A 12,057-nucleotide genomic window follows, 5' to 3' on the forward strand; every position below is an offset into this window, starting at 1 on the left:
AGAGAGAGAGAGAGAGAGAGAGAGAGAGAGAGAGAGAGAGAGAGAGAAGGGGATAGAAGGAGAGAACCTAGAGTCGGTCCCAAGGGATACGTAGAGCTGTGCCATGGCCCGAGGCAGCTCGTCACCTGGGACAGCCTTATATCGGCGAGTACAGTCGCACCGAGAAAGTGCCATTGTACCTAAAGCCGTTTTCCTTGCTCTTGATCAAGAGCCATTCGAGAACAACCGCGGTTCGTGACTCGAAATGTTCTCTCGCGAGGGATCCGCGCTGATAGATAATGGCCGGGAGGGATGAAAGGGTGCGCATCGTATTAACGCGAACTTCTTACGTCGTTCACCTGGATGGAAACGAAAGGATACGTCCTCTGCAGCGACTCGTATCTCGTCATCACAGGTGACGATTATCGTGATCATTATTAGTTAATAATAATCAATTTATTTTCCTACGTACTAAGTCTTACAATTTCAGAATATAAAAATACGAAAGAAACGACATGACTCTGACCTTCACCTTCTCGCATGACTCGTAATTTAGTTTCCTTCGTGCCAGATCCTGAAAAAAAATTGGAAAAAAAAGTAGCGCCCATCCCTACGGTCTTCGCCTTCTCGTCCCGATGAGTAATTCATTTCCCTCCCACCGCTCCCCGAAAACACCAAACTTCCCACGGACGAGTAGAAACATGCGAAACGAGCCAAATTCGAAAACGTGCCAGCCCCCCCCCCCCCTCCTCCTCCTCCTCCTTCCCATGACTCCGTCAGACATGGATGGTCCCACCTCGATACCTCACGGCACGTATTAATTAGAATTCGTGAAATAAAGTTAGCCAAGGACTCCGAGCGGAAGTAGCCCAAAGTTCTCGCGGCGGCGACGGCGGAATCCTCCGAAAGCTTCGCGAGAGCATCGAAGGAAAGCTTCATTAGCGGTTGCGATACCGGGAATACGTGGACGCGTCGGCGCAACAAGGACAAAGCTACGGAGCGACTGCGAAGGACAAAAATCCAAAGAGAAACAGAAAGAAGGTGGGGGCGAGAAGAGGAGGGAGGGGGGGTGGTGGTGGAGGGCAGAGGGTGGGATAGCGAAACGAAATCGAGAGAAACGGAAAGACGGCAAAGTACACAGAAAGCGGGAACGAAGGGGGCGAGGAGGACGTTGAGGGAGGAAGAGAGGAGGAAAAAAGGGGGGTACGAGGAGGGTGAAAAGTGCGAAGAGGCAGCGGGGCCAGATCCCTCGGGACTCCGTGCTCTCCTCTGGCGCTGCCAGCACTCGGGAACGCGAGAGCGGAGAAAAGGGATGGGTGAGGGAGAAGGGAAGAGGGAGAACTAATCAGCTCGACGCATGCGCACTGGGCTGCTCCCGCGATCCCTCGGGATTCCCCTGGCATTCCCCATAATATACCCTCGCCCAACTCCCCTCGCGTGTTCTCCACCTCCTCTCCTCGTCCCTCGGCGCCCTCTTTACCTCCGCGTCCTCTTCCTCCCGTTACCTCTTGGATCCTACGTCGCAACACCACCGGCTACAGGGACTTTCTACCTTCCCGCGGAGAACCAAAGAACCTCACCCTTTGCTCGAGTCTTTTCAAATTTTCTATCGCTTCTTATTAACCCTTTGCGGTCGCTGCGTGCCCGACCAAGTGGAAACCTTGCTGCTACAGAGATGGCCAGAATTCTTATCCGGATAAACACCACCGGTTACGAACAAACGACGTGCAATTGTTTATTCGTTAGTCGTTAAATCGAAATTCGGATATACGTAGCCAGTCCCGTAAGTATTCGTACTCTCTATATCTATTCAAAAAATTTGTCTGATTTAAACGATAGCTTTCATGTGTCCAAATCAATTTTCCATTATAAGTAACGAACAATCTTACGTATCACTCCAATAATATAGAAAAAGAACAAGACCTGTATCTACTATAAAATAAACTTATTTTTGTCCTCTGTACATTATTTATGATTTTTTTGTTTCTTTTTTCTTCTATACAATTTTGGCAGAGTGAAGTAACGTTATTATTTTTTGGAGGGTGAGGTATCGGTACTTATCGATAATACTTAAAAGACAGTGCAGACGTTGCTTCTCAAACAGCTTTCGCATAATCTTCCTACCACCCTCTCGCTTTTCGTCACCCACCATCAGGTCGAAGGACCTTCCAACTTCTCCCACTGGGAGCTGCGATCCCCATTTTCTTAATGTCAGAGATTTCAATCCGTCACGGGACCGACTCGACAACTTTTTCGTTCAACCATTATCGGATTGCGCTACGAACCTGTCCCAGCTGATAGTATCACTCGCACTATCAAAAAATCAACAGTGAAATGAAAGGATCAACTTTTTTTTTTATTTTTCTGTTGACTTTTGGACAGTGCGAATGATTAATCCTTTATTATACGTTGTGATCCTGAATTGGAAGCATTCCAAAAATTATTGTAAAATTCTGAGTGGTCCTACGGGGCTCGGTCGTTTATCTTTCAGTTTGAATAGCGAATTATCAAGCCTTTCGATATTTAAATATTTTGTAGGTAATTCTACATTAATAATAATAATTCTAATTCTATATTCTATAATAATCGAAAAATCGTGAAACTCTTGAAATAAAAAATCGAACCCCGCAGCACTCAATCTACTTAAGAACCATACCCAAATTATCAGCACAAGGCAACCAGCTACAGGATGTTTGAAAAGTACCAACGACGAGCCTCACAGCCCGTTGAAATTGATTGAAAGAACAATCTGATTGTTCGGCAACGCGTTAATCCAGCGATCGTCAGCTTTTCTCAATTCCTCGAATCGTTTCCAAGCAAACAGTTTCCTATTCAGTTAGCTGAACGCGATCCTCGACGGCCCGAGGATCGTTTGTTGCCCGACAATATACGCGCGTCGCTAATTCCTAATTGGCTGCACCCGACTCGATGCGGTAAGGGGGATGAAGAAAACAAGGAAAAGAACGGATGCGCCAGGCGTGTTGTTCGAATAATCGAGACCCACCGAGGGTTGAGACTCGCGGCGACGACAACCCTTTTCCCGTTGGAAAAAGCTAGCAACAGCATCGCGCAGAAGCCATCCCCCTCGGTTGGATTCTTCTAGCGGTGGCCGCTGTAAGGCGTTAACCCATCCCCAACCCCCTCGTCACTCGACTACGCGACCTCCAGAGGACGAGACCGAACCAATATTCCCAGGGTAATCATAATACACCGATCATATGCAACTGGAGAGGGGTGTGTACAGGCCGATCCACGAAAAGACTCACGTTTGGGGGGTTGATAAAACATGTTTACTATAACGAGTAAAAATTAATTTTCTGTTGTCAGATGTCTCGCAGTTGAAACTGATTGCAATTACTCAAGGGATACGTTTATAGCCGTTCGAGTCACGAATTATTGCTTAAGAAGATCGTAAATGTTCTTTCTAAAACAACAAATTTAGTATCACGTTTTATTAGCAAAATAATAACCCAGACTACACATATGGATTAAATCTTGGTGGCCAAGGCAAAACGCTTCAAATTTCCCTGCCGGTGAACGAGTTAAACGTATCCCCAAAATCCCAAAAATATCTAATATATACTCGTGATCCCATAACCCCCAGTGCTACTTCATACGCAATTCAAACTATTCCTAGACCCTGACGAATGCCTCTTGTGGTGGACTAAAAAACGACGCTGGAAAATCCTGTAGCACTAACGGTTGCGTCATTTTATTCCGAGGTAATGAGCAGCGTCGGCGGAGGCCATGTATTAAAGAAACGAAGGAGCCTCGATGTTTTCAGGCGAACAGGTAGAGAGAGAGGAGAGGCATCGAGGCATCTCCCGTGGGAGACGGTTGCCTCCTCGGGGATACAACCTCGTTCCGAGCTCCTCCAAGCCGGTTTTACCTTGGAGTATAAAGCGCGCGCAAGTACACTTGGCGAAAGGTAACCTGAAATAATAATCGGCCGGTATAGGGAGGAAACGGATAAAAGTCGGATCTCGCTTCCTCCTCGAGGGAGGAAGAGGGCCTGCCTGCCGTCCGCCAAGGTACGAATCTTTCGTAGCTGGGCTCTTCCCGGTTACGTAACAACGACTCGCGAAATTTTATAGGGGCTCGGGAGAGATTGGTCTCGGGGAATCGTTAGACGAGATTACGCGAGAGGCTTCGTGAAACGCCAGCTGAAGAAGCCTTCGGGGCTTTTAACGAGCTGGATACGTGTCTGGTAAATGCAACGTGTCAACGCGAGAGACTGGGTTTCTAGGCCTCTTCAAGATGTTTTCACTTGTTGGGTACCGTCAGACACGCCCTGAACATCACAGCAGGAACGAAATTTCAGGAACGCAATTTCTTAACCCTTTCGACTTGAATTTTTTCTGTTTCTATTCTATTTGCGTCAAATTCATAGGCTGAGTGGATGACAAGATTGTAATTATTTACTATAAAAAATTTTTCACGATGAACAAGTAAAAGTTTAACAGTATATACTACTATAGTACATGCTATTACTCGCGATAGTATAGATTATATACTGTAATATACTATACGAATTATATTATAAATTATTCAATTGTAAAATATAATTCGCGTATAATTTTAAAATGTAAAAGTATGTAATATATTTTAAGTTATATAAATGGGATAATTTCATGTAGCATTCATGTTTGATTAAAAAAAAAAAAGTCATAAAACTCCTCTCTCGGAAAACCTTTTATGTTCCCTGGTTGATGCGTTCGGGATATTTTACAAACAATACTAAACTTTTCGACGGTATAATTATACAACCATCCAGCTCGCGAAGGATGAATCCTCCGGGGGCGCTCGATTTCCGAAGAATATTATGCTCTGGGATGCATAAAGCTGTTCGTGGAAAATGTTCGTGCTCCGGGCGTTTATTCCGCACGCGAGCGTGAATCGATGTAATTCGTTTAATTGAGATTCACTGCGTATTTTCGAGGTTGCAACCGCGCCGAAAGTGGACAATTTTTCCGCTAATATCTGATTCATTGTTCCGTATGACGATTTTTTACCACTGTCAGAGATGAACGACGACGATTTTTCGAAGAGACCATATATGAAAACGTTGAGTGGGTAATTAATGAAAATTTCCAATGTTGAACGCGTTACTATAATTTCAGTGTATCGCGTACGGTATTGAAGGAATTAAAAAACGGAAAAGAAGAATTACAATTAGAATTTCCTGAAATAGATAAGAAAATAAAAGCATAGAGATGAAGAGAGGAGTTGTAAGAGGATATTAGATGATGCACGAGGGGGGAAAACTATGCCAGCCCCGTATCGTTAAGATACTATTGTTCGTTGCCTGTACTTTAGCTACGATATATCGACATAATAAGCAGGGTCGGATCACCTTTGCCACCTGAGCCCCTATTACCATTCTGAAAGGAATTGCCACAGCTAGTACTTCTTCTCCAACCTGTATGCTATGCACGATATGTGGAGAAATTTCGACTGGAAACAACCCTTCCATGAAATTTAATGCTACAACCGGAATGGAAAGGCAACATCGTTACATCCTACAATTTGGAAAACCAAACTTTGGCAATTGGTTATCTTGCACTGTTTATCATCGATCCACACTATTATCGGAAATTAGCAACTAGCTTGTGAAATGTATATAGGTAAATAGATATTCGGCATATTCTTGTTGTACGTTAGATTATAGAAAAACTTACAAAATGTATGTATGTATATTAGATATAAAATGCAAATGTAAAGTGCAAATGTGTAAAGTGTAAAAGTGTAAAATGCACTGTTAGAATTTTTTTTTTATTTTTTCCAATTTCGTGCTAGCTTAAATATTCGAATAATGATATTCCAATAAGAACATTTTAATAATGATATTCCAATAGGAATATACGAATAACGATATTCCAATAAGAATATTCGAATAATGATAAATCCCATCTCCAGCGAGTAAAACGTGTCCTCATCGGTCGTCGCGCGATTCGCGCGGCACCGTCGTATCCTTCGGGACGAAGGAATCCCATATTCATAGAGTCTAAGGTGGGTCTATGTTTCTTGAGCGTCTACGAACAATGACGATGCGTCTGAACGCATTGTTGCGTCGCGGGTAGTGCAAGGCAACGTCCCGCGAGAACTGATAAAAGTAATGCACCAGAATGCACCGACTACACGCGCCTCCCTCAATTCTTGCCCTATTGTTACGCGCATAACGACGGTTGCCTGGTTGCAATACTTCATTGTCCCGAGTATTCAAAGCCCATGCCGAGAGATTCGCGAAAGTAGATCTTCGAACAGACCAGAATGCAACCTGTGCGTTGATCTTTTAACTGGCCGAGAAACGAATACAGCACGCGAAACTCATCGGGGAGGATCAGATTATTTCTTCGACGTTTCGAATCGGATACCACGGTAATTCTGTAACGTTCTCGTCGTATTCGCGCTCGAAGTATGCTCGAGTTCGATGTTTTCCAAAGTGGCGAGCGTGCAAGTATTTTTTTTTAAATATTGATTTAGTTTTTAATGAACTTGGAAAATATATATTTTTATTTTATGAAATTCGATGTTTTGTATTTATTAATTTGAGAGTTTCCCTGGCACTTAATTTGGCCAGAGGTTTTCTTTAATCAATCGATATGAATAAAAACAACGTTACCCTATAATTTCGAAGTGTACAATTATTGAATTATTTTACTCACCCTCGGAGTGAAGACTGAACGCACGCTGCAGCTCCTCCTCCTCCTCCTCATCCTCCTCTTCGTCGTCTGTAAAAAGAAATTGACCAGATTAAATTGACTAATTGACACATATATATATATAATATATATATTTCATGTATAAAAAGAACTAATTGTTCGTTCCTGACGTTTCTTAGCATTGACCAAAAGTAAAGACCTAAATGTATACATGCTTTAATTTCCATTATTATATTATGCATTCTAGGAAAGTTTAAATGAATACAATTTGGAAACACGCCTTACCAATTTAAATACAACAGAGCAAAAGAAAAGACGTTCTTTTATGGTCTACAAAAAACATTTGTGTCCATTAAAATCGACGAAAACTTGTCAAAGAGAAAAAACGGTAAACCGAAAAAATTAGCCAGCAGATTTCCGTAAATATTTGATAACAGGCAAAGTATTTAGCAACACTCACGCTTAATTCCCGTTGTCCCATTATCCTGCTCGGCCGCCTCCAGGACATTCTGCTCGTTACCGTCGTCCCACTCTTCGTCTCCTGCGGAGGGACAAGCAACCATTAATTCCGTTTCATTTGCATATCACCGGCGAAGAATAAAATCTGTATTTCCCAAGAAAAACAACCAATAAAATTGTAATTCGAGCCCTGTGCGCGAAAGAGCCTCGCGTTCCACGCGATATGAATATGGATTGCGGGTAACACAAAGAGACTCGTGGAACGATTAATAAGAAGCTTTTTGCGGACTATCGGCCAGTTGCTGAACAAGATTTACGTATCAAACGTAACGACGCGAATAACTTTCGCGGAAGCGCTTCACCAAGAGTACCTACAAGGCAAAGCGAGGAGAATGTGGGCATAATTTAGAAGATGGAATAAGGACGACAAAAATTCTACTGGGTCGTGGTCTAATTGTTTCAGTTTTTCTTAGAATTCGATAAGAACCAATAAGTTTTGTATCGCATACGATAGGGAATATTTAAATAATTCATTATATACTTTGTGCGTGTTTAGTCTCAGAATAACATTTAAAATACAAATAAAAAAAACAAATTATTGGCTATTCTTGAAATAACAGTTACGTTTTGTTATTTCAATTTTGGTTTCCAAACATGACTTTCCTTTCCATTCATTTATTTTTCAATTTCTTTCGACGTGGTAAAACCTGCACTTGCGTTGAATTATAAAAATGCTATAAAAACTATGATTATTTAACAGGAACCATTAAGTTTTTAAGAATTTCATGTTTAAAATAGCACAACGATATGCACCCTTCTGCTACTACTGCTTTATAAGGCAGAGCTAGCAAAGAGGGTCAAAAACGTTCGAGACATAATAAGAATCGACCCTTTTCGACCCTCCTAATGATCTGCGCCACGCCTTAGAGGTTTTGGAAGGTGGCCTTATTAATTAAATAATAATTACAGTTAACCCGTACTTGGTTCGAACACGTGTCACACTACTCGTTCAACAACTACCTTCAAATTAAATAATAAAAATGTCTACTCGTCATTTTTACCACCCGATTTTGCGTAAACCCTCGTTAAACCTTTTCCTCCACTTTCCAAACTCCAGACAATTCCAAAATCGTATCCACATATTATGGACCGCACTGTACTCGACTCGAACGCTTATCCTATCAGCGTTTCCTCTTTCGCAATCCAGAAAACCGGGTCCCATTTGGTGGAAGCTTGTTCGACCGGTGAAAACTCCATTCAGAACAAAGGGCACCTCGCTTCCGCGGAAAACGGCCACGGGAAGTTTTCGAATCGCGTCCAAAAGGTTCGCGATCGTAAAGTATCCCGGCTGTGGGCGAGGAACCGTTCGTCGCTGTATATCATCAAAAGCGAAACGACGAACCGTGTTTTCGGAATGAAATATACCCGGGGAGCGCACTGACGTGACTGCCGTACAGTAGGAGCCATCCGTTTGTCACGTGGGACCACAAAATTAAACTTAAAAAATTACACCGCTGTCCACGTGGCCAACAGGTCGTTTGTTATTTTGCATGCAACCACCTCCCATTCCCTCCAACTCTTCTCCCACTGTATTCTATCCTCTCTCTATCCTATCCTCTCTTTCTCTCCTTCCCGGTCACGAGATCGACAAACTTGCCACTTCGAGCGGGCGATTCTTTTCTCCTTCAGCTTTTAGATAAACGAGATCAGTCGATATACATATACGATTAATCATCGAGGGTTATTCTAGTAGAGAGCCGAGTAAAATATCCAAAGTTGGAATTTGAATCGTAAGATAGTCAAATACGTGGTTAAAGCAAATACACATATGTGTCAATATCCCTCAAATGGTTAAAAATAAATAGTGCTGCCTAGGTAGCCTTATCAGTGAATCCACTAGACCGACTAGACTTAGAACGAGAGACACGCCATTTCCACCTTCTGTCCTTTCTGAACATTCTAACTTTGAAGAATACCTACATCGGTACCCAAAAGTCACACCTCCTCCAATCTCTAAAAATCCTCCTTCTCCAAACACAGTATAAAGCGTCTGACCGACAGAAATCTCCGCGAGCACCCTACACTTGTTATTCCGAACGATAACGAGCGCCTCCGCAAAAATTAGCTCCGAAGTTACGAAGAACCGTAAAGTATCCAACGAACAAGTTATATACAAGACACCGATGCGCTCCTGGAGAGCATAGTAATCGGAAAAGTTTGACGAAGCTACCAGAGGAAAGTCCTGCGACTATGGAGTTTATCGGAAAGCCTCGAGACAGACAGAGAGACGATCATACTTCCCATGCAAGAGGCATTAGCCCGCAGACGAGAAACAACGAACGCATCGAACCAAGGGATGGAAGCTGGTCTTAAATATTCCAGAAGACATCAGGCCAAGGCACTGCTGGCAACCACCCTTCGATTGAACCTTCGCACCCTCCAACCCTGTCAACTGTCAAGGCTCCTGTCGAGCAACGCGCAGCCGACAATACCAGCAACTAATGGTTCGTCCATCATCGAGAACTCCTGCCAGGGAGGATTTTTCCGTTGGTCCTATCTTGTCTCGATAATTGCTGCTGAACTTTGGCCCCTTTCGAGGAACCGGTTATCTCTTTACTTTCGCTACGAAGAAACTCCTTTTTCGAGTACCGAAGGTAATGACTCTGGTTTATAGTAACTCACAATGTAGAGGAACAATTTCTACCCCGAAGTGAAGCAGCGAAGTCACTTCCTATGTTCTTTATGCTCTTTCCCTGGCCCCAAAAAGCCCTAGAATCCTTGATCCTCCGACTAATCGTCATCTTCATCCAACAGTCTACTCGATTCCTATCGCCCTCCACATCCATAACTAACAACTGTCTCCCAATCTTCTCTCGCCGAACGAGCCACGAAACTCTTGGATAAAATAGCTATCGAAGCAACCAAAATTAAGATCCAGAGTTCACGGGAAAGTTGGACTCGCAATTTCTCGGTCCATAGGGTTGAGATCCAGGGGAGGTGGGCATATCCCAGCACGCGGAATACCGAGTAACCGAGGCTGCTTCGTATGCATCTGGTTGCTCGCTGGGACTCGATCTATCGTAAATACTGTAAACAATTCGGCGGCGAGACAGAATAGCGCGGTCTGACAATAATCGTAAAGGTAAGGGGATTGGCTATCATCTCAGGCGGAGCTGGGCTCCACGTGTGGCTTTGTGCGCGTGTGCACCTGTGTTTATGTACGATATGAGCGTAAGAAGGCACCGTAATACTGTCTGGTCTTAGACGTAGAGCAGCTCCGTGGACTGTTCGCCGACCAGGACGAAGATGGCGATGTAAGCTCTCGAAAATACAGGTCGCAATCTCGGCCCTCCTGGCGAAGGAGTCGTGGCCAACGTTAAACGGACGTATTATTATGACCCGCGTGCACCCTCGTCGGGGGATAACTGCATATTGCGGCTTAACCCCGGTAGCGGTTGTACTTTCGATAACGTCTTCGGATACATTCCCAACCGACGCGTGACAAAGGCGAACCGTAAAACTGCAGTCGGTTGCGGTGCTCAGACGACTTTTGATAACATCGATACATTTACGTTTGAAACTGACAATCTTGTATAGAAGAGTTAAACGGACCTTTAACATTCGGTTCTCTGACAATATAAAGCTTGAGTTCTACGTTGTACGAAGTTTCAGATTCGTCAAGAATTTTCTATGATCGGCTTTTAGTCTATGTTTTAAGAGTATACAACACTAATTGTACAAAAAGGAGAGGTATTTTCAGAAAAAACATGTTTTAACATGTTTCAACATCTTTAATATTCTAATTAAAGTTTCTTTTCCGCCTCGAAGAATAAATTCCATAATATGCTTCGGTAAACAAACTACGATTGTTCCGAACACAGATAAACGTTAAAGTAGATCTAATAAACAAGTCCTACATCCATAATTTCGTTATCTTCCTACAAGCAACTCGAGTTCGTAATTTCGTGGTACAACCGCGAACAGGGTGAGCTGATCGCGAAAGCGTCGAAGGAAGAGGAACGACGAGCGCCGATTACCGGTTACGATAATCCCGCTAACGATATCTCTGGGGGATCGACAGGTCGCGAGATGGCCCGAGACGTCGATCCCGTAGGCTGGAGAGGAGCGGTTAGGAAGCCACCAGGGCTTCGAGTCATTAATCGATATGCCGTGAATAAAGGAGCGCCCTGCGGGTTATACGGAGCGACTGCTATCTCTGCTCCCCGGATGCAGCAGCCGTACGTCTTGGACTCGTGACAGGCAGCCAGACAGCCGAGCGAGCAGCCATCGGGAAGGGCTGCTCCGCTGCGGTAGACCTGGCTGCTGGGTGGCTGCTACAAGGGAAGTCGAGCTGATTCCCGCGGGAACCTAACCCGGCCAGCTCTGACGCGGGCTCAGACTCCCGCGGGACCCTCGCATCCACCGACGAATACCCTCTGGCTCCGACACGCTACCTGGAGCACACTCGGGATATTGCGGATAACTTTGGCGCCGCCATTCTGCCCGAAATATTTCTTCTGTCCAGCTGCTCGGAATCTTTTCGTTACTTCGATGAATTTTTACGATTTCGCGAGTTTTTACTCAAGTTTTACATCCGTTTCTGTGGCGAGAGTAATCGATTCCTATAGTCGGTAGTGGTCTTTATGTAGGATCATATTTTCACGTAGATACCTACGCTTCGAATACCTTTTCCTTACGTAGTTTTGCGTTGTGTATCATTGCTTTAAACACCATCCCTTTACGTATCTTCGCTTTAAGCACCTTCCCTTTACGTAGCTTTGCTTCACGTTCGAGCACTTTAAACACCTTTCCCTTATTCTTCTCCGTTTCCCATACTTTCGCTTCACGCATCTTCCCTTCCCGTATCTCGCACATAATTTGCGTATCTCCGAGAACAAAAATCCCAAACCTCCCTTTGCGAAACCCTTTGTAAACGACATTTCGCGTGACCCAACCT

The 12,057-nt window shown here is 44.0% G+C and overlaps 1 protein-coding gene across 1 annotated transcript in view; it reads right to left on the reverse strand.

The window, feature by feature from the left end:
* LOC128881595 (zinc finger protein 423) overlaps positions 1 to 12,057 on the reverse strand; it is an 84,249-nt gene that overhangs the window by 65,083 nt on the left and 7,109 nt on the right. Inside the window, exons 2-3 of the mRNA XM_054132810.1 lie at positions 7,102 to 7,182; positions 6,645 to 6,710 (exon numbers count right to left, since the gene is read on the reverse strand). Of these exons, the coding sequence (XP_053988785.1) occupies positions 6,645 to 6,710; positions 7,102 to 7,182 (147 nt within the window). The remainder of the gene's footprint in view (positions 1 to 6,644; positions 6,711 to 7,101; positions 7,183 to 12,057) is intronic.

This window comes from Hylaeus volcanicus, chromosome 8 (genome assembly GCF_026283585.1).
Source record: "Hylaeus volcanicus isolate JK05 chromosome 8, UHH_iyHylVolc1.0_haploid, whole genome shotgun sequence".
NCBI lineage: Eukaryota > Metazoa > Arthropoda > Insecta > Hymenoptera > Colletidae > Hylaeus > Hylaeus volcanicus.